Source organism: Rosa rugosa, chromosome 4, assembly GCF_958449725.1.
Source record: "Rosa rugosa chromosome 4, drRosRugo1.1, whole genome shotgun sequence".
NCBI lineage: Eukaryota > Viridiplantae > Streptophyta > Magnoliopsida > Rosales > Rosaceae > Rosa > Rosa rugosa.
In genome coordinates, this window is record NC_084823.1 from 47,757,478 (window position 1) to 47,779,109 (window position 21,632).

General features: G+C 39.7%; 2 protein-coding genes across 3 annotated transcripts; one reads left to right on the forward strand and one right to left on the reverse strand.

The window, feature by feature from the left end:
- Positions 1–1,235: 1,235 nt before the first annotated feature.
- On the forward strand, positions 1,236–3,535 carry LOC133742370 (uncharacterized). Of its 2 annotated transcripts, XR_009862531.1 has the most exons (5): positions 1,236–1,735; positions 1,923–2,003; positions 2,482–2,621; positions 2,720–3,098; positions 3,370–3,535. XR_009862531.1 is itself a non-coding variant. In XM_062170032.1 (4 exons), exons 1-4 carry the CDS (start codon positions 1,418–1,420, stop codon positions 2,970–2,972), a joined length of 792 nt encoding a protein of 263 aa, XP_062026016.1. In that variant the 5' UTR covers positions 1,236–1,417; the 3' UTR covers positions 2,973–3,306. The 2 variants fall into 2 exon arrangements, 1 of the variants encoding a protein (XP_062026016.1); XM_062170032.1 differs by lacking the exon at positions 3,370–3,535 and having other exon boundaries at positions 2,720–3,306.
- Positions 3,536–3,653: 118 nt separating this feature from the next.
- Positions 3,654–15,891, reverse strand: LOC133744928 (spermidine synthase 1-like). Its single transcript, XM_062172951.1, has 9 exons — positions 15,621–15,891; positions 14,919–14,995; positions 14,664–14,786; positions 14,296–14,400; positions 14,029–14,101; positions 13,861–13,932; positions 13,560–13,761; positions 13,227–13,356; positions 3,654–3,734 (listed from the first exon to the last, which is right to left on the reverse strand). The coding sequence occupies exons 1-9, from the start codon at positions 15,889–15,891 to the stop codon at positions 3,663–3,665; spliced, it is 1,125 nt and encodes a 374-aa protein (XP_062028935.1). The 3' UTR covers positions 3,654–3,662.
- Positions 15,892–21,632: the final 5,741 nt, after the last annotated feature.

A 21,632-nucleotide genomic window follows, 5' to 3' on the forward strand; every position in this document is an offset into this window, starting at 1 on the left:
TTTTTTTTTTTATAAAAGATAAGTTACGTATGATTTTCGTCAATATGATCAATGTGCGCACTAGAGGAGGATACTGTTGGAATTGTGTGACTCGATACGAACTAGGATGTGGAAAAGATATAGTCTCACATCATAAAGGAAGAAGACACGACAACATAAGGAATATAAATGGTTGGTTTATTCCTTATAATACCAAGGCCTTTTGGGATAAAACTCCACAAATGTTGACATTAGGGGGTTAATTGGGGACAATATCGGTACTATGCCTATGAGAGGACCACGAGGGTTTTGTTGCCTACAATAATTAGTTATAGAGCTGAAGGTTCGATTGGGACACCTCATCATTCAATGTGAATGCGGGCAGAGGTGGATGATCAACGTGACAACTCAAATGTGAGATAGGTGGAGCAGGCTAGCTCGAAGAAAATTCCTATTAAGGTGTGAGCCAAATTGTAGGCTCAGGCTGAAGTGCCTCAGAGAATAGGTGAAAATTCCTAGTTGTGGAGTCGGGTTGAAAGCTCAAGGTGGAGTGACTCAAAAGCTAGTTGGAGCAAACGCTCAAGTAAAATCATGATCGAAGGTGAAGTTGCAAGAGACCGTGATATGACTCAAGGGAATGAAGGTTGGCGAGAGAGTTTGTAACAGTTTGTATCTCGCTATGGTGGAGATTGTTAAAGTTGTGTGGCTCGATACAAATTAGAATGTGTAAAGTAAAAAATCTCACATCATAAATGAGACATGACAACATAAGAAATATAAGCGGTTGAATTACTCTTTATAGTATTGAGGCATTTCGTAATAGAACTCCACACCTATTGACATCAAGATAATTAAGTTAAGTGATGACAATATCAGACTATGCCTAAGAGAAGGACCATGTAGAGTTCAGCTGCCACAATAGACACCTTCTCAGGCCTTGAATGAAGCAGGATGGACTTTTCACTTCTCCAAATAAGTCTCGGTTAGAATAGAAAGTAAAAATGGACAGCCTGACAGACTTTTACTTTTTCAGCTTCTAGTATATAGTTAAGATCTTTCCACACACTTTCCAGAACACCAGACTATCTCCCATACCACAACTAAGCTCTCTATGAGGCTCGAAGAGATTCTCTTAGTTATAAAGTGATTGGAACTCTACTAGTAATTTCATTTTCCAAAGCCCAGTTCTAAGCCCAACCCAAAACTAAGCCCAAATTCCCCCCTTCCCTTTGTTTCAACTTTCAACATAACGACCTTAACTGTCTTTCTCTAACAACCATTTCCTTTCCCAGACAATCGATACAGTTAAGGAAGCAATAAATGAACTCAGATTCCAAACTCTCATGAGCTGAGAGATGATGGTACATACTCGTACTATATCCAAGCTCACAAGACCGAAACGCATCTGATCGGAGCTCGTCCTCGCCGGCGGTTATCCATGCCGGGCCCCGGTCCGCACCTGATGTACGCCATGGGTTCGGGTCTGGCTCTGACCACTCTCACCAACGGCAGGTTCAGCCCCCACCACACCCTGATCTATACCGTCAACGCCTTCTTCGGCCCCGACATCGGATCCTTCACCGAATGGCTGGCCTCCCTCGTCGGCGGCTTCGGCTTCGACTTCGGCTCCGAGCTCGCTGACGCCATCCACCACCCCTTCTACTACGTCATCATTCTTGGCCTCCCTCTTTGTATTCTCTACTCCTGGCTCTCCAGAATCTTCCTCCTCAATAGGGTCCTCGACTCCTTCCCTCCGGTGAGTCCCTGACGTCATCAAACATTTCCATGTCCTTGTTTGCTTCCATTGAATTAATATCTCAAATCTCCACCATTTCCTTAATTTGTATGATTGTAAGAACTTCATGAAAATTGTAAAGAGAAAATCTTTTCGATGATTTATGATTATAAGATCATGACACACGTAGTTGTGTTTTGTGGTACAGGTTCCCCTAACAAAGTTGCAGTGCATCTTGTTGGTGTCAGCCGGTTCTTTGTCACATTTTTTCCTCGATCACTTGTTCGAGGTAATATGGAGGCGTCAATTGATAAGCGAATGTTGTTTAGATGTTCGGATGTTTGGTATTTTGTTATATGCTGCTAGCTGGATATGATTTAGAATTAACAAAAGTAAGAATAATGATCATTTACCTTAAAAGATTGTTCTCTATAAGGAGAGCATCAATGACTTGAGTTTGGCATTTGTTTCCGCATTAGTTTCATAGCAAATAGGGATGAACTGTATCACAGAATTTAAGTTCAATAAGGTTATACATTTAGAGAGCATTCGGAGTTTTGGCTACTAAAAATAGTTGAGAGGCTGACGGACAGCTGACAGAAGCAGTGGTTTTCTATGCGACTGGTCCTGGAGTTTGATGAGTAGCTAAGATACTTTATATGCTTGTTAAAGTCTTGTAGTCTTTTCAAATCATGCATTTCTGATATGAGTTTTTGTTCTACGGGCTATGGGAATCGCGAGTCATGTATATTCTCTTTACTTTTCAGGAAAATGGGCATTCTGGTACGTATACATGGATTTTGAGCACTGGTTGGTGGGAGGGCCGCGCACCTATTAATCCAGATGCTGTTGTTGTCGTCGGCCTTTTATGCATTGGCTTAATTGGTGGCTTTATTTACATCAACAGGTGATTGTTTGAGGCAGTTCATGTGTTTTGTTTTCTCTTTTTCCCAAGAATGGGACAGATCCTCGACATATATGTTGATCAAATGTTTTGGTATGCAGAGTTAAGCCTCCCAAGTCTGTTAACAAATATTCATCAAATGAATCATTCCAACTAATCATCATCATAGCAAGCCTGTACTGCTTATGGTGCACAAGCCAAGTATACTTGGTTAATCCTCGTCGGCCAGCAGTTGGTGAAGAAGCTGACCTTGGAGTTCTCGTGTTTCTAGCCACTTTTCTCTTTTTCCCTCATTTTTTGTGTATATTGTCCATGCACCCAAGAGGTCATGAGGGGTTGCTGCTTCCAAAATAACAGTATAATCATATTGATAAAGAGGACATGCCACGCTTGCTGTCGAGTATGATCGAAGTAGATTTTCCAAGTCTTGCCACAGCCCTGAGTTTTGTTTTGTTGTAGCTTGTTACCATGATTTTTCAGGTATGTTTCAAATTTGTATCTTTTATGTTTTGTCCTGATATATAATTTGTATCTTATTACTAGCTTTACTGATATACAAATTGGAAGAGCTTGTTGACTATAGCTGTACCTTGTAATTCACTTGACGAAGCTTGAATTTCTGCTCTTTTTCTAGCAGAAACCCTTGCATTGTATAATATCTCAACAAATGATGACTACTTTTTGGATATTGTATTGTTAGAAGATATCAAATTTCTAGGGTTCAGTCTTATCTCAGTCTTTGTTTATTCAGGATTTTGTGGCAACAGGAGTTTGAGGTTCTCACATGAAGAGGCACCAACACTGCAAGGGAGTGTTTGTGCCAAAGAGTGATTTACGATGCAAAGAGTATGCAAGACAGAGATTTGGGATTCTAGGTTTGGGGTGTAAGAAACTTGAAAGCACAATGTTCATTTGAATTTTGAGATAATTTCTAAACCATAACTAGAAAATAGCAGTTCGTCTACATAATTACAAGTTTTATTAACACTACATGTGATAAACCAAAGCCATCCTTTAGTTCCTTATTGCACCATGGTAGGTTTGTCAGATTTTGGAGCTAATAGCCTTGATGGCCTTCTTTGCGAATGCGGGGAGCTGGAATGCAGCAGTGTGCATCTGAAACAATGAAAATGGAGTAATCAAACTAATTAGATATCCAAGCACCCACAACAAGAGAGACTACATTGCAACATTTCCGAAACGAGGGGAATTTACAGTACCTCCGAGTTTATCTTATTCTCAAAAAAGAAAAAACAACAGTACCTCCGAGTTGTAGAACTTGTGGGGTACCTTTGCCACACCATAATGCTCAGGGTTCAGTGGATTCATAGGGTGTTTGAAGTCCACTGCTGGTCCTTCAGGGGAGCAAAGCTTGAAACCGATGATGCCGCTGGAAACAGATCGGATTCCACGGTAGAATACATTAGCAAATAGCAGTAGTTTTAATAGTGAGAAGTTAGAATACAAAGGAATTCTTCTGCTCTTGCCTTGAATACGCAGGAACTGTAGTTTAAGCATGATTTGCGACAGTTCGATATGCTATCTGCAATTTCTTAAAAATCCTTATGCCAGTAATTCTCAGCTGGTGTAGACATGACACGGCCAGGGCGAAGATCACGTGCAGTTGATTTCAAGTAGTGTTGGACAGAAAGGTCTTTGCCTCCAGGCCCTGTATGTACGTTATTCGGGAAGATGTTTTAAGTTTCCGAGATGGAGCTTCAGAAATGAAAGAGAATAGGGAAAATACCCATGTTCACAAATGCATCAAGTATAATGGCATCATAGGTGCCTTGAGGAACTGACTGCATGAATAAATTCCTGCATATTGGCAATAATAAGGCACAGAAAAAATGTAGTAATAGAATTCTTTAATAAGCCAAATTAGACTGATAAAATGCCTTATCATACCGTCACCAATATGCACATTGACTCTTTGATCCTCATATCCAACTGCTATGTTAGGGATAAAACGGTTATAGACCTGAAAAATCATCAAAATCCCATATGCTTAGTTATAGTTCAGATCAAACTAAGAAGTATTTTAGTCTATTGGAAAATGTCTTTTCGAATTCAACAAGGAATATATGAGCTGTTTGAAGAAAGTCTGCCCACATGTATGAGCATCTTCTCAATTTCACACATGTTTCAACAAAAGGATGGCGCGATACTTCTCACAAAATCTCACCATCTGCGCCTTCGACAAGCAACACCTGAAGAAAAATAGGTGAATGTTATCAAACTTGTTATGCAGGATATTGATTCAATTCGGTCTGAAAATTTTCAGCCAAATTGATGATCGTTAAGGCATTGATAACTGCTTTAAAGCTAGTACGGTTCAGGTTGATAAATTCAGTCCGTTCGTTGGTTTAAGCGAGTTAGATACCTTAACGATCATCAATTTGGCTGAAAATTTGCAGAGATGATCTATATAGTAGTACCTAATGTACATACATGTACATTTACAAGCATAATTAGCTATAATGGGCTACGCTCATTGTACCGCCAGAGGTACTAATTCCCGCCAAAGGAATAACATACAGATACACAGCCAGGCGAGCTACAGCCTGAGCCTCGGATCACCCCCAGATCACCGCCGACGCGCCGCCACGCGCCGTGCCAAGGTAGCATCAGAAGCTCCTGAAGTTCGGGACTGAAGCACATCAGTCCCACATCGAAAACAAGGAGAAGATCAGCCTCCTCCTCACCTATAAGAGGTTCTCTCCTCTCTCCTCATTAATTACACATTTTACTACTCATTTATTGTTATGCTGTCTATATGCATTGACTGACTTAGGCATCGGAGAAGTGAAGACCGCCCAACGCGGTCTCCCTCTGACGCCCTGTCTTTCGTTTGACAGCTAGCGAAGATCACCAAATCCACATAGTAGCGGTCCGCCCACCGGACCCGCGTTAAACGAAAGTTTGGCTACCGCCAGACTTTGAGCATTAACACCTAAAAACTGAACGGTCGAGATGTGGATATATGACTGAAAAGTGACCAAAAACTCGAACTTCACACGTTAATTTCAAAGCGAAGCTCCGCTCTGGATAGGATCTACGTAAGGGGTCATCATTTGGCCTTTCGGCCCTAAACCCGCCCGAACCTTTTTTTAGGGCGGGCCAGCTCGACCCTTTCTCAAATAGGATAGGGTATGCAAATAAAGCCCGACCCGACCCTTTAAGCCAACCCAATTAAGTCCTACTAATTTTTTTAATTTTTCTATTTTTTTAATATGTTTTTTTTTTCCTATAACATACAACTTACCTCTTTCTTTATAATTGATTTCCTAAGCTTTATTTTTTTTAATTTTTGCTTCCTTTGTTAAACAACAATTAATTTTGGGAGATAGTTAATTGAATATAACCACCTTAACTAATATTTATAAATTTTATAAGTCAATTCCAATATATATTAAATATGATCAACAAAAAACAATGAGTCTTATATTACCTATATAACCGTTGGGCTACATTTTGAGAACAAAAATATAAATAATGTATTTCTTTTTGTTAAACAAAATAAGGCCATTTTCGGCCCTATTAAGAAGGCCAGCCCGACCCGGCCCTAGCGGCTCGGGCTTTTCGGGCGGGTAACGGTTAGCATATTTAAGCCTCGGCCCTAAATTTTGTTGACTTTGACTAGGCCCGACCCAGCCCTAACCTTGTTCATGATGACCCCTACATACGTTAAAGAAAGCTTAAAAAATTTAACATATAAAAAGTACAAGTCCTATGTCATTATAATTCCTCACAAAACATTAAAATAACTAAAATATGATAATAACGACGTCTATGAGCTACGTCACCTAGTAATTAAATACATAGCATTCATGGTTTTTAATTTCTTATTTTCAAACCTGTCGAGTATTTTTCAAAAAAATTTTTGATCCATAATCATTTTTTTTTATCAATTTTGACTCACCTCGTCCAAAATCAGATTTAAAAGATAAAAAGAGTTATGCATGTCTTTATTGTACCAAAATATAGGCATTTTGTGTGTATTTTTTACCCTTCTTTTATTGTTTTCATAAAACATAAATATAAACAAATGAAAGAACACACATGCTTTCAGAATACGATCATAAACCAAAAGGATTAAAGAACAAATTCCATGGAGCATCAAATTTAGACATGTTAAAATAACACTAAATTTATTGATTTTTTTTTTTCAAATAAAATGATATGCATTCACATTAGTGGGTGGGTAAGGCTTTACCAGGCCAATCTGTGGCAGCATAAGCATACCATCCTTCAGAAAATGCAGTACTAGATATAGTACGCTCCCTCCACTACCTCTCCTTTCTCAGAAGCCAAAGTCGTCCACTAGTAGAACCAGTACCACTGTTACAAGTACCACTACCAGGCCCTTTTTTTTTTTTTTGAAATAAGGGCCGGTGCGGCCGCCCTTAAGCCTTCATTAATGAAACCATGGAATACATGGAGGGGACATGAGACCTAAACCCCAAATAACAAAGTACATCAAGAAAACTTCCTGAGATAATACCAGGAGCCTCAACTACAAACATGTATCCGAAAAAGCACCAACTAGCAACGAGCGCACTACTGGCATCTCGAATTGCTTTGACATAACGGTGACACGACGGAAAAATAACCTGATCTGTAACGCGATTACAGCTTAGCATAATTTCCATAAAAACAGATTTCCCATCATGTTGCCGCTGGAAAAAACATCCAGCGACACTAGGTTTCCACCTACCACTAGGAGGCAACGACCATTTGACAAAGCAAGTAACTCGCCACCAACCTAGAGCAGACCAGGCATAAGAGATGCACATACCGGCACAGAGGCCACTCCAAACTACCCTTACTCGAAAGAGAAGGGACTTATTTGAGGTCAGAAAGACCCAAAACCTGCAGGAAAGTAAACAACTGAAGCAAACAAACTGAACAGAAAAAACTACACACAACAACCCAAGCAAACCGCGAGGCCCAAACAGATCGACCCGGCCCAACCACCACCGCCCCCAAGGATGCCTCCGGTGACTGCACGCCAGAAGCAGCCGGCAAATTGTGTCCTGCAACGCCCCATCCGTGTCCCAGAGCCACTCCAACTGCCCCAGAAACAACACGGAACCACGCCTGCAGACCCACGTCCTAACCCTAACCCAGATCGAACTCAGATCCACCCAATCCCAGATCGAACCAGTCTCCACCCACCTTCTAACCCAACGTCGCTGCAACGCCCCAGCCGTGTCCCAGAGCCACTCCGACTGCCCCAGAAACAACACGGAACCATGCCTGCAAACCCACGTCATCGACCTCAGATCCACCCAAACCCAGATCGACCCAGTCTCCACCAACCGTGGACCACGCTTCCAGGAATCCCTGCCAGCACCCACCCACGCACGACGGAGAGAAGAATCCGATCTGGAAGAACTGCCCCGATCCAAGACAAAGCAGTCGACCTCCTTCCCCGAGCCAGATCCCCGCCAAAGAGCCTCGCCGCTAGTCTCCATCCTCATCCCCTCCCGGACCGGAACGCAGCGGCAGGGGGCCCGCCGGCGTTCGGCCGGGAGAAGCTCGATCTCTGTTTTCTGTTTTGGTTTCCGCGCGTGAGGCGCGTTCTTCAAGTGGGTTTTTTTCCTTTTTTACTACCAGGCCCTTTATATAGCCATTAGAATATTGATTTCCTCCTCGGCAAAACCTGCATGCAGCTGAAACAATAGCAACAGTACCATTCTCTGTAGGCATCTAGATTTGGTCGATGTCCTCTCCTGAGTCCTGACTGCTATTAGCTAGCTCTCTGTCAATGCCTTAATGGTGGGGTGCTGCACTAGTGCTTGAGCCATCATATAGCCAGCCACCAGATACTCCAACCCCGTCGTCGTCATCTTAATTATCCAGCTTTGGTTTTACCTAATGACATCATTTCGTTAATTAGCAGTTGTAACTTCTCTCACTGTGGGGATTGTGATCCATAAATGAGGGTAAAATGAAGTTAGTTTGAGTTCGCCTAAATCCAAAGGGGTTGTCATTCATGGAACTTGTTTTATTGGAAATTAATGTGGCGATTACGTGCCAGACTGCATGTAATTGTGGCTCCAGGTGTATATAAATTTGAAGCTAGAGAGGCTTTAAGCAAGGTTTGGGAGTGAGCGAGGTTACTATTGTTTGTATTCCTTATTATCCAAAAAGCTGATAAAATTTCTACGTAGCTTCCTTTTTAGCGAAATCCCGCCATGTTTAAAAGATCGAACAAAGAAAAGAAAAGATCCAGTTCATGTGTAATTGATCGAGTAATGTTTCGAAATGTGGGTCTGGCTCTCTCCAGATTTTCCAGTACGACCCCCCTAGATATGGATTAATTTCTTGAAGAGTCGTGATACTAATGGAAAATAAATTGTGACAACTAGCTCGTTGCTAAAGGCATGTTAAGTGACAACTCTATCTATAACTAAGCATTATTAGTATATAGAAACTTTTGTCATTCAAACTCTTGCCATTACAAAAATTTTGATGTAAATTGTTACATTAGTAATGGAGTGATCCAGCCCATATAATCTTACTTATGAACATGGATAAACAATAAAAGTAATTAGTTTTACGACAGAGAATATTGTTTAGTCAACTCTATTGTTGTGACTTGATAGATTTTAAAATTCGGATTACATGAATATTTAATTATAAAAAACTTTAAACGATATTTGAGGACTTTAATTTTATGGGGTTCGAGGAAGGGACACATAGGAGACAAATTGTGATTGGTAAACAGAGATCTAGGATTGAGGCTGAGATTACTATCTTTTCAAAGAAGTTGAAGCTGAGTCTGGTGGTGGGGAAAGAAGAATTCGGAGCCTGCTGATATGGGGTTGGTTTCAATGCCACAGGCTGATAGTGGCGCTGCAAGAGGAAAAAGGGAGGCCAGTGGGGAGTAAGAATAAGCTTCCTTATGTTACTGCTAACAAGAAGAAGGCTCTGAAGCCTGAAGGTGCAGTTGCATGTGAAGAAGAAGATAGCAAAAGTGCCAACAAAAGTTGGATGGTGCAAGTGATGGCACAAGCTCTAACCTGAAAGGGAAGGAGCTTGTTATAGTTTGATTTTTTCTCTTTCCTAGGGTTCAAGCCTGTGTGATGAGTTGGGAGGACTTCTATAAGTTTTCTAAGACGTTTCTAGTTACTTGCTTGTATCAGAATTGCGTGCTAGTTGAATGATTTTCTTTCCTTAGAAGACGAGGTTATCCATTCTTGTATAAACTTGCTTAATGCGAACGCTTTTTAAAACTTAATTAATTGTTTGCATCTCCTTAGGTTTTACCGAATTTCTTATTTGAGGGTTTGTAGACACTACGCATTACGACAAAAATGAACATTTTTTTTGGTCTTTTAAAAAATGAACCTTGCAAATATATATGTAAAATAATAATTACATTTGTTTCAGTAAATAAGGTTGATCCACATTATTCCTACTTGAATACTAATGAACAAAATTCAAAGTTTCAAACTGTCTCGAAAGGTTAGCTCAGCGACTTGAGAACTAGGAATAAGAAAGCATGTACTAGTAGAGAACTAGAAACCTGACAATTTGGAGACTGGTGGCGAACATTCATATAAATTTTTTTTCCATAAAAATTGAACCCAAATACCACTAGTAGCAATGAAAAAAATGAAAAATAAAAATAAACATCTATATTGTGTTATTAAATTAGAAAAGACATTAGTAGCAATAAAAAAAAGAGTTAATTTGATTAAAGTCCAAAATCTAGACCCTATATTGATTGTTGTCCGGATGATTTTTTTTGTTAATCGCAGTCCTATGACTCAGCTGCCATATTAAATTTATTTCATTTTCTATCTTGCTGACTCAACACCTAAATTTTTCATTCTAATATACCCTGCTTATTTAATATTTTTTGCACAAAAAATCAATATATTAACTGTAATACTAAATTATTGCAATTTGTGTTAATATAATATCAGAAAATTTAATATGTTGACATTAATTTATATTATTAGTTTCTTGATTTTTTTTTTGATCAAAAGAGGTAAGCCCATTATATATATTCAGCAAGCAGTACAAAAACGAAACACCCCTATGGGGTCGACAGAAAGAATCGTTCCTTAGGGAACCCTAAACACCTATTCTATGACAAGAACAAGCCCCAGGCCACCCCGAGTACACCCACCTTTTAAGGAAGATAACACACCTTTATTTCAAACAAAGATCAACAATCTCCAAAGCAAAGAGTAAAATGAACCCTCAGAGAATGTGAACTTTGCGACCTATTAAAGAAACTAAATGCTAGGAATGGAAGATGACAAGTCACCTTCCATCCCTTCCAAAATTAAACAAACCCAGCAGGCCCACCAAGCCCAGGAATAGGAAACCCAAACAAGGACTCCCAACCAAGACCAGACCCAGGCCCAAGACAACCATTCAACACAAACCCTAGAAGAATTACTGCCAACTTGGTCACCTCCGCCGCCGCCGCCATCTTGGTCACCGCTGCCGCCACCTCGAACGCCATGATCAACACCCAACCTGCTTCCGGAACTAGAGCAGCCTCTCCAGCCTCCAAAACAAGCGACGCAGGCCAGAACATGTCCCAGCACTCATGATCATTGTTGCCGTCAAGAGTAGAATACCACGACCAGTCTCCACCTCCGCTAGAAGATTGCCATGACCAATTCACCGAACCAGCATCGCTGCCGTCCAACACATCGAAAGGTCCGTTGCCATCATCGGATGGAGAAAAAAGATCCATCCAATCTGGATCCCACCAGTCCCCGTCACCAAGGGCAGGCTGCCTACTATCTCCGGACGTTTGCAACCGAACCGTCCCCCGCTTCAACCCTTCCCCAATCCTCCCAATCTGAGGATCACAGATTTTAAAACAATCCAACACCAGATCTGGCTTCCGATCTCCAATCCCGCAATCTCCATCCGCAAGAACAGCCAAGAGCAAGAGACCATAGCCTATAAACATGATGGAACGCCGAGCAAGCCGGCTGTCACCCTCGAGGAAAAGACGAAAGAGAGGAGAAAACCCCTCATCTATCGCAGATGCAAGACCGCCGCCAACAAGCCGCCGTCGAGAGAACCCTCTAGCGAGGGACAGAGAGAAAAACATGTTTTTTTGTCTTTATTAGTTTCTTGATTGAATTCAAAAGAAAAATCTATATATAATAAGACATTATTCTTCCTTGATCTTGCCTAATACATATTGTATCACCATCACTTTTCTTATCACCACCATTGAGGTAAATATTATTATTCCATATGTGTGTGTACTGAAATTGTTGACTTAATTTGTCTTCATCATCACTCTCTTACATGAATCATTTCTCTCTTATACTGGATTGATAATTTGTTATCATGTAAATATAATTTTTGTTTATGTATCTACATATGAGGTATATATAGTGTGTGGTTAAACTTTTACCTTTATTTTAGACATATATGGTGAAAAACTTACCTCTTTATGAGGTGAAAATAATTATATCTCTATATGAGGTTAAACATTCTAGTTTGGGAAATTTTATTCACACATATCTAAATACTAAATACACATTCACTACTTAATACACTGATGAATGTTTGTTGATTAATTTTGTCAACCATTTCTAGGGTTCTATACTGCAAGCTTAGAAAATAAGAAAATGTCAGTGCGTGAGATTATATCCAATCTCAACAATATATATTCTCTACTTTTTATATAATGTCTCTTTTGGTCATTTTATCTATCCATGAAATCTCATATTGAATGTAATAAAATAGGGATGTGTATTTAGTATATTAGGGTGTGCGAATAAAATTTCTCTTCTAGTTTGCATATCATTTTTTATGTTGATTTTGTGTTCTATAATTATATGTAGCTTGTAGTTAGGTTGATTTAATGTTCTTCACTTTCTACCTCGTGGTTAGCCTGGGTGGCACTTACCGCTGCGCTAGAGGAGCATCTGGTTATAAAGATGAAAAAAAATATATACAAACACTTGATGACTACAAAAAATAGATATATATATATATATATCTGTAGGAGGCCCACCGATGATAGGTGACCTAAGGCCGCAGCCTCAAGCTGCACCCATCAGGGCCGGCCTTGGAAGGGAAAAGAAGAAGACTTTAGGTATAAATTAAATAACTGAATAATTAAGTAGTATATATTTCCCATTTTTGAATTCAGGCCAAACCAATTATACAACATAATATAGTTCCACTAGCAAATCATTGAAAACAATAAGAAACCATTTTGGAAATAGAAATGACAACACAATACACAATGATGATGTTTGGGGTGGGGATAGATTTTGCCGAGGTATGTGTGTGGTATATATGGCAAACAATTCTAATAATCAATATCGTCGACTTCTTCTTCAATATTCACAACTGTGCCTCAGCTAGCTGCAACATGATTATCATTCACCATAGTGTGCTATCCACTTTATATAGATCGTACTAGCCATTACTTAGTTAGTCACCTTCTTCGCAAACGATGGCAAACAAAATGCAGCCATGTGTACCTGAAATAGATATTGGAGAAAATGAATATGAGAACTAAGAAGTAGCTAGCTATATCAGGAAATCAACAAGACCAATCTAGAATGTATTTACTTGCAACTATATACAAATTAAATCCAAGGGGTTTACCTCTGAATTGTAAAATTTCAAGGGCTCTTTTGATACTCCGTAACTATTGTTGGGGTTAATCGGGTTGATAGGATTTCTGAAGTTCACGTATGACCCCTCCTTGGAGCAAAGCAAGAAACCAATCACCCCACTAAGGATTAACCGAAAATAGAACAAATTAGAAAATAACAAATTGAAACTCTGAAAAATTACTATTACTATAAACTAGATAATATTATAGGTGAACTAGCTAGCTCTGATACTGTGTTAAAACTAAGACATTCGTCTAATTAATTAATATAAAATTATACAAGAGGTTTCGAGAATCCTAATATATTCTCAGCCTACACACACCTTGGATATGCTGGAACAATTGTCCAAGCATAGTCAACAGAGCCTTCGAAAATTTGGCGACATTTTGCAACGAGTTCATCAACCTGGAAGGAGCGAAACCATATGCTTTCTGCTTGGATGCACATGACTCCTCCAGGGCGGAGAGCTTTTCTCACCAGTTCAAAGAAGGGAGTCTCATCATCAAGAAGCTCATGACCAGGCCCTGCGTGCAATGCATATATGCACATTAATATAGGTTGTATAATTATGTACATTAGTATAATAATTAGCTATAAGGAAAGGGAAGAAACTATATATTTACTTATTGGGTCAAATGCGTCCACTATAATTGCATCATATGTTCCTTCTGGAACGTACTTACAAAATTCAGTACCTGCAAATTTAAATAATTAAGGTGATGATTAGCTGGAAAATATGTATAAATTAGTTAGAGTGCAATCTAGCTAGCTAGAAGTACTACTGGATTTACCATCTTTAACATGAAGAGTTACCCGAGGGTCCTTGTATCCAATAGCAACATCAGGAAAAAATTTCTTGTAGATCTGAAAAGTTAATGGTATACATGTGAATCACATTTTTAATTTCAAAACTCGGAAGTAATACTGTATATCATTGCTTTTAGTTTGGTACTTTCTTCTACATTCGAATTATATATTTTTCAATTAGCTAGAGCCGGATTTTCTAGAAATTAGTGTAGGAAGTGAGAAAATGGGTGAGATTATGATTTTGGACTCACATCAACTAACATGGTGTCTATTTCGCATATATCAATCTGCTCAACAGAAGAGTGTCGAGAAATTTCCCTTAAAATTCCGCCATCTCCTCCTCCAATGAGTAATACCTGGTTAATACATAAGAAACAAGTAATAACCTGGGAGATATAGTAAGTAGCTAGGTGGCAAAATGATTAGTTAAGGTTAATTATTTGGCAAAGCGTGTTATATGTATTAAGTACACTTGAAATATACGTAAACTTATTTCAAATGGATCGAATTATGTCTTAAATGTGTGAGATTGACTCTACTAGTTAATTGATGGAAGTTTGGTTCAACTGCATGATAGGGATCGGATTTGGCATGGCCAAGAGAGATCAAAATAATGAACCTTTTTAGGGTTTGGAATGGAGCAAAGAGGAAGATGTGTAATCATTTCTTGGTAAGCACACTCATCCTTTTCAGTGAGTTGCAGGGCTCCATCCAGAACAAAAACCTTCCCATATGCTGATGACTGCATATATGTGATCAACCCATATACGATTAATGATCACGTGTTATATTGTTAAATTGTTAATCAAATTGTAAATTATGCAATGACAGATAAGAAGAGTACATATATCATGATGGAAAATAATTGTTTTACCTGAAATACCATCATACTTTGGTACTGGGACTTCCCTTGAAATAAGATCTTTTCTACCTTCAAAAAGTGTGCTTGCCCTACATATATGGTTTACTTTCAACAAAGTTCATTAAACTGTCTCCTCGAAAGCTAATTACTTCAAAGCTGAACTAGTAGTGACTACTTTCTCGTGAAGTAAACAATATGCCAAAATTTGTAAATGCATGTGAAAATCTGAAACTTTTTGTGTGTTTACATTGAGATAAGGGGTAAAAAGAAAGAAAATTCTGCAAAGAATGAATATATTGCAATTTCGCACTAAAGCAATAAGAATGCGTCAAAAAGCACCAGATGCAAAAACGTTTTTACCCCAAACATTTTCCACATGAATTCTGAGGTTAATTTCCTACCAGCTAATTAACAAAATTATCATGTAATAAATTATAAATTTATAATTAACTCCACTGTTTGAAGCAAGAATCAATCACTCCTAAATCCCAACTAACAGATTGAAAACAAAATGAAGCATGCATAATGTGCACATGTATCTTTTTGAAGGATATGTTCATCCATTCTGATAGAAACTTGTGAAAGCTCAGCATGCAGGAAAACAAAATAGGTACACTCTAATTTAAATCCTTCAAAGTTAAGTATATGTGTGTGTGTGTGTGTATCGTTAAATTTATCATTAAGAATGAGCATCTCATTTCGAGTGAAACCTACCTGGCCAAACTGGACAATACTCAGAAAACCATCCAGGAATCTCAGGATGATTTACAAGATCATCCTCAGGTTCTTCATCGTGTTCATCATCAATTCCGGCTGGGACTAGTGGGGCAGAGTCGATATCATAGCTGAGATCACCATTAACCGCCCTAAGTAGTTCATCATCAACATCTTCTTTTGGCTTTTTAACGTACAAATTTGTACCGCATAGTAATGCTGCAGATTCATGCATAATAGTAGTAGTAACGCCAGTACCTCTCTTCTCCATGAGTAGTACTACTGCTACGTTTCTTTTGCACCTTATAACTTCTCTTGGTGGATTGAATTCTTTGCCCTTTAAATGGTGGAAAAAGATATATATAACTAGCCAGATATTGCTGTCTCAGCGCTCTCTGTACTAGCTAGCTAGAACCAACCACACGAGAATGAGGACTGTGCAAACTGTCTAATCACCAATATGGCCGGGGATCAAATTATATGGATTCTCTGACTTGGTTTTGTCATACACTATTTCTGTTTCCGTGGTGGCTAGCTATATAATGGTGGTGTTTCTCTGGAGTGGCCATTTAACCAACACCAGTCTGCTTATATACTATATATATAAATATAGGGTGAAAGTTTGATGATTAATACCGACAGGAAAATTCCTTTGCAAGGAAATTGCTGATGTATTACGTGGCACCATTTGATTAACATGTACATTTCGAGGTTATTTTCGTCTCTCGGGTCATTCTGTTAGGTAGGTTATAATTTTCACATGAAATGAGAAGCTTGTAATTTCTCTAGGGTTTAGTTTGAAAGTTGAAACCACTTCTTAACTTTCTAGAGTGCTCTTTTACTTTTGAATGTACTAATCGCATAGTCTAAAGTAAAAAGATTTAAAAATATAGGAAGTTAATATGAAAGTAGGAGAAAGTAAATATCTTCTACATTGAAAAGTTGTTTAGAGAGATCAAGAAAAGAATAGCAATTAGCGCTAGTATGGTGGACTGGAAAGTTTTGTTCAAACTTCTTTCATTCTAAATGAAAACAAGAAGTAATTCAGATTTCATGACAAAAATTAGAGCCATCGATGAAGAAGAGAGGTATCTAGTTAATCTTCCTTCTCTCCCATGAATTTGTCTTTACATTTATTCCTTCTCCAATTCAAGTTAATAGTCTATTATTGCGTAGGAGGCCAAAAAGAGTTCAAATTTCATATCTTCTTTACCATAGGACTTGTTTGGTCATAAGTGTCAAAAACATTTTCGTACTATCCGAAGACGTCATCAGATTCACAAGCTTCAAGCCCAAATCCACCAAACTTAGTCAAAAGAACCAGCAGCCTCAACTCATTATAAGCCGAGCCTATTAAGCCCAACCAGACCACGACCTTCACGAGCAACACCACCAGGTACGAAACTATGTACACCCTGATTCCCTGAACCATAAAAAAGAGAAGATGAAGTGATGAACCACAACTTGGTCCAAAACTGAGCGCCGCCTAGAACAGCCGGCAGCGATCCTAGCAGACCTAAAACCTCGGCAACAAAATCCTAACGGGTTTGCCGTGGTGCTCTCTGCTAGAAATCCTAAAAGAGAAATTTGTCTTTTCGTAAACTCATTCAGAACATAACAAAAACCGTACTTCAAGTAAAGACATTTATATAAGAATTATATGCATTGCGTTAAGAAGAAAAAAATGACTTTCGCTCTGCTAAGGTTTTGTAACGCCGCAAACCTATCTGAGCTATGCATGAGGATCGCAGGCAGTAAGGGTTGCCGGTTTTGGCACCACCCCCGTTTGGGGTCTTGGGTTGGCCTCGGCCTCCTTCTCCTCACCTTCCTCTCATCAGTTTTGATTAGGGGGCTTGTTCTTCCTGTGAAGAGTAGAGCAGTGTGGCTGCCGTTTCACCACGATGGCTGGGCAGATCTTTCCAGGGAAGTCGTGGCTGAGGGTTGAACGTCTGTGCGCGAACCAGGTTATGCTGTTTGGCGTGGGATCTTAGAGCTGGCTGTTGGAGACTTAGCGGCTGGGGACGCGACCATGACCACATCCTTAGCGGTGATGGGTTGCGTGCAGGTGATATGGCCATGGCCAGCAGCTTTGGTGAAGCGGTTCAGGGCGCAAGTCTGTGGTCTGGCGGTGCCGTGAATTTTGGTAGGGTTTGGGCCCCTGGGTGCGATGAACATGGCAGCTACTATGGAGGTGACCTCGGTTTGTTGGATGCTACGGGGATTGGTCAACAGATCAGAGGTGATTTGGCCATTGGCTTTGCGGGAGGTGCGGGGGCTGGTGGCGGAGTCGCTGTGGAGGCTTTCAATCTGGTCGTGGGGATGAGAAAGAGGAGTTTGGCTACGCTTTCGTCCTCTGGAAAGGGTAGTTCGGGATTGGTTACAACAATAGTACCCCCTTCTATTGGGGAGGAGCACATGTCTTCTGGTAAAGAACCTGATCTGGAGGAATGCACTCTCATGAGTGCCCTAGTGTAGGGTTGCTTCTTGGGAACATGAATAAATTGGGATGGTCTTTTGATTGTCGTCGGAGACCATCCTAGTAGTGTCGAACTTAGTTTCTACAGCACTTGAGCTTCATCTCATGGATTCATTATGTTTGATTAGTCTAGGTTTGGCTTAGATTTTTCATTCATGACTCTTTCTGTCGTTGCCCGGAGTCCGGGTGAGTCATCTCTTGTAATGTTTCATACTTTACTTCAATGGACTGACACCCCACGCGTTCAAAAAAAAAAGGTAAAGACATTTATATAGAAGCAATGCATTTAGCGCATTTTTTCCGCATATGCAACCAACGGTCACGATTACCCGAAAGCCATATATAGCCCTTCAACTTCCCCCAACAAATCTCTCTCTCTGCTTTGGGTTTTGCCCTAACATCACATCACCTCCGATGCCCCGAACATGGTGCACAGCTTCCACCCATACGAGATCGCCTCCGCCCGCTTCTGCCTAATCACGGTCCCTTTCAACCTCCGCAAGAAAAAGCCATGGTGGTCCAAGATCTTCGACCCCGAATCCGAATTTCGAAACGGTGATCCGATGGAACCACATCTTCTTTGTAATCTGCATCATGGGCCTCTTCCTCGACCAACTTTTCTTCTTCTTTCCCATCGTCGGCTGAAAAGGCTGCATGGAGGTCGACCTCGGCCTCGACATCTACATCACCTTCTACTGCACAATCGCCGACTTCTTCTACATTTTCCACATCGTCTTCAAGTTTCGTATTGCGCGCCCTTATTGCCCTTGGCTCTAGGGTTTTGGGCCATGGCCAACTCGTTAAGGACCCCTGGGCCATTGCCATGTGCTACCTCCGAAAGGACTTCTCCATTGACTTATTACCGCCTGTCTACCACTCCCTAAGGTTAATTTCATGATCCCAGCCCGTCCTATCTTTAAAGAGATTCATTTTTTTTTGGAATGTATGACAACGTACTTCTTCGCACATATGGATGATTAGCTCTTGGACACCATATGCGAACGCCTCAAGCCCTCAAGTCATCCTGTCGAGGCATTTGCACTCCAAGCTGGAGACCTCAAGTATGTTGCGAGTCAATTTAAGAGCCTTCACAGCAAAAAACTGCTGCACGCATTTAGGTATTACTCCCACCAGTGGAGGACTTCAGCGTGTTTTATACAAGTTGCGTGGAGACGGTACAAAAAGAGAAAGCTGGCATTGGATTTGATAACTGATAAGGAGTACTATTAAACACATGTTTTGGACCAAGACCTGACTCTTAACAATGAATCAACTAGTGGTGCAGATGACGACGACGACGATGACGAGGATGATGGTGGAGAGTACTTAGTAAGAGTTCATCGCTGCGAAGTATGGCAGAGTAGCTGCACATTCCACTCGGGCCTGCAATTTCGGCTTTGAATTTTGCTGCAACCACCAGAAGAGGGCTTCGGAAGGTGGCAACACGGCTTGACCGTGAAGCAACTAGAGGTGCCAAAATTCCTAAAAAAGTTGTTTTAAGGCGAATGAGCCAGATTTTTCAATGGATAATTGAATGTCGTGGATCTAAATCATTTGTAAGTATCACGGTAAATCCTATAGAGTGATTACCAATGAGTTTAGCTTAATTATGATGATTGTGACATGTAATTAATCGATTATTATGCTACATTTTCTCATGTCTGATGTGAATCTACGGTATTGTATCTTGATCGATATCAAACTTTTCTAATATGCAGCACTGTAACCCATGCAGCCTACCACTTCACAATAACTTTTACTGCTTCTACAATGCAATTACAACAAATTAACAAACTACTACTTTCGCAGTTGCAATAGTAAAGTTGTATTGGATACAACTATATGTAGGTTAGATTTCTGCCCGACCTTTTTGAAGTCTGAAACAATCCATCTATATCTTGTACTCTCTTCCAACGAGGTAGGGAGGTAGGGGCGAGGAGGCCGGGTCACTTGACCCCTGTAAGAGTTATACTGTTATAGGTCAAGAGAGTGACATGACACTTGTTTCATGGCTTCATTAATTGTGGCCGTTGCACAGCTCACCAACTAATGGAGACATAATTCACAATAAAACATGGAATATTGGAATATGTACTGAACTCTCAACATGTACATGTAAATTTTTTTTTTCACACGAACGAGACATTAACTATATAATCATAGATATCAAATAGCTACGGTTAGCTATCTCGGAAAGAGGCATTAACTTAAACTTGAAAAATGAAAGACAATCATGTTCTATGACCCTTTTGTCTTTAACTCCTTGTCCTTTTTTTTTTTTTTTTGCTGTCCACTATTTTCTTCATCCAATGATTTAATCATTTTATGCTGCTCTTTTTTACTTTTCTCTCATCCAATCGTGTTTTTTCTCTCCGACCCACCAAATAAAAAAATTTAAATTTGCTCACCACCTAAATATTGGTGGTGGTATCACCACTCAATAAACACATGCCACATGTATCGTAAATTAACTATGATTAGTAATAATAAATTTTTAATTAAAAATTAAAATTACTCTCTCTCCCCTCTTTCTCTCCGTTGCACCCCACAAAAAACTGAAGTATGCAATTGTAGCCACCTCATCTCACCGAAACCCAATTTGCTTGAATCCTGTTGGTGTCGAAAAATTCCGTAGAGGAGTTTGACTCACTAATGAATGCGGATTGGAGCGGGAGCTGATTCCGATGAGCTTGACTATGTTTCGTTGATACAACACCGTAAGCTGTCACACGGACGTCAGCTCCTCAATCTCCAAATTGCTTTCCCTTTCTTTGTTTGAAATGTTTCAATGCAATTTTGGTTTGGGTTTTCGTTGGAAGAGGCTGGGTAATCAGTATAGTATTAAGACTTTTGAAATAATTTGCATTACTCAAAATCAAATCCCAAAAGGCCAAAACTGAGATCTCTGCATCTCTGATATGTTTCTGGGTTTGAATGGAGAAGGAAGAAAGACATTATGGCTTCTTTTTATTTCTCTCTCTCTCCATTAACCACATTAATATTATTAATTTATTAACACTAATTCTAAAGACTTAACCATGATTAAATTATGCAACACGTGTCAACTGTGTATGGAGTAGTACTAAAGGTGGTGAGCAAATTTAAATCCCAAATAAAAAAAATTGACTCACGAACAAACAATGCGAGGAAGCAGGTGACAAATGGAACCTGTTTAGAAGTTAGAGCACACAATTAACCTGATCTCAGAGCTGGTAATAAACAAAACAAACAAAAGTTGGTGCTTCCAAGATGACGAAGAAACCGAGAACATGATATCAATCATATTATTGAATTATTGATCTGTATATATATTAACTAAATCTTGTACCGAAATTCTATGTGGAAAAAAATAATAAATTATTGGATTATTAACAGTAGAGTGCAAGTTTCTGACTTTCTGTCAATTTTCAAAATGCCATTTTCCAAGGTCTTAGTTGGCTGGCCATTTTCTTGGGAGTGGGGAGGGGGCACTTTTATTCAATTAGAATGAAAACCCGTCTAATAATTGTGATATCCCTTATCCCTTCTTTTACACT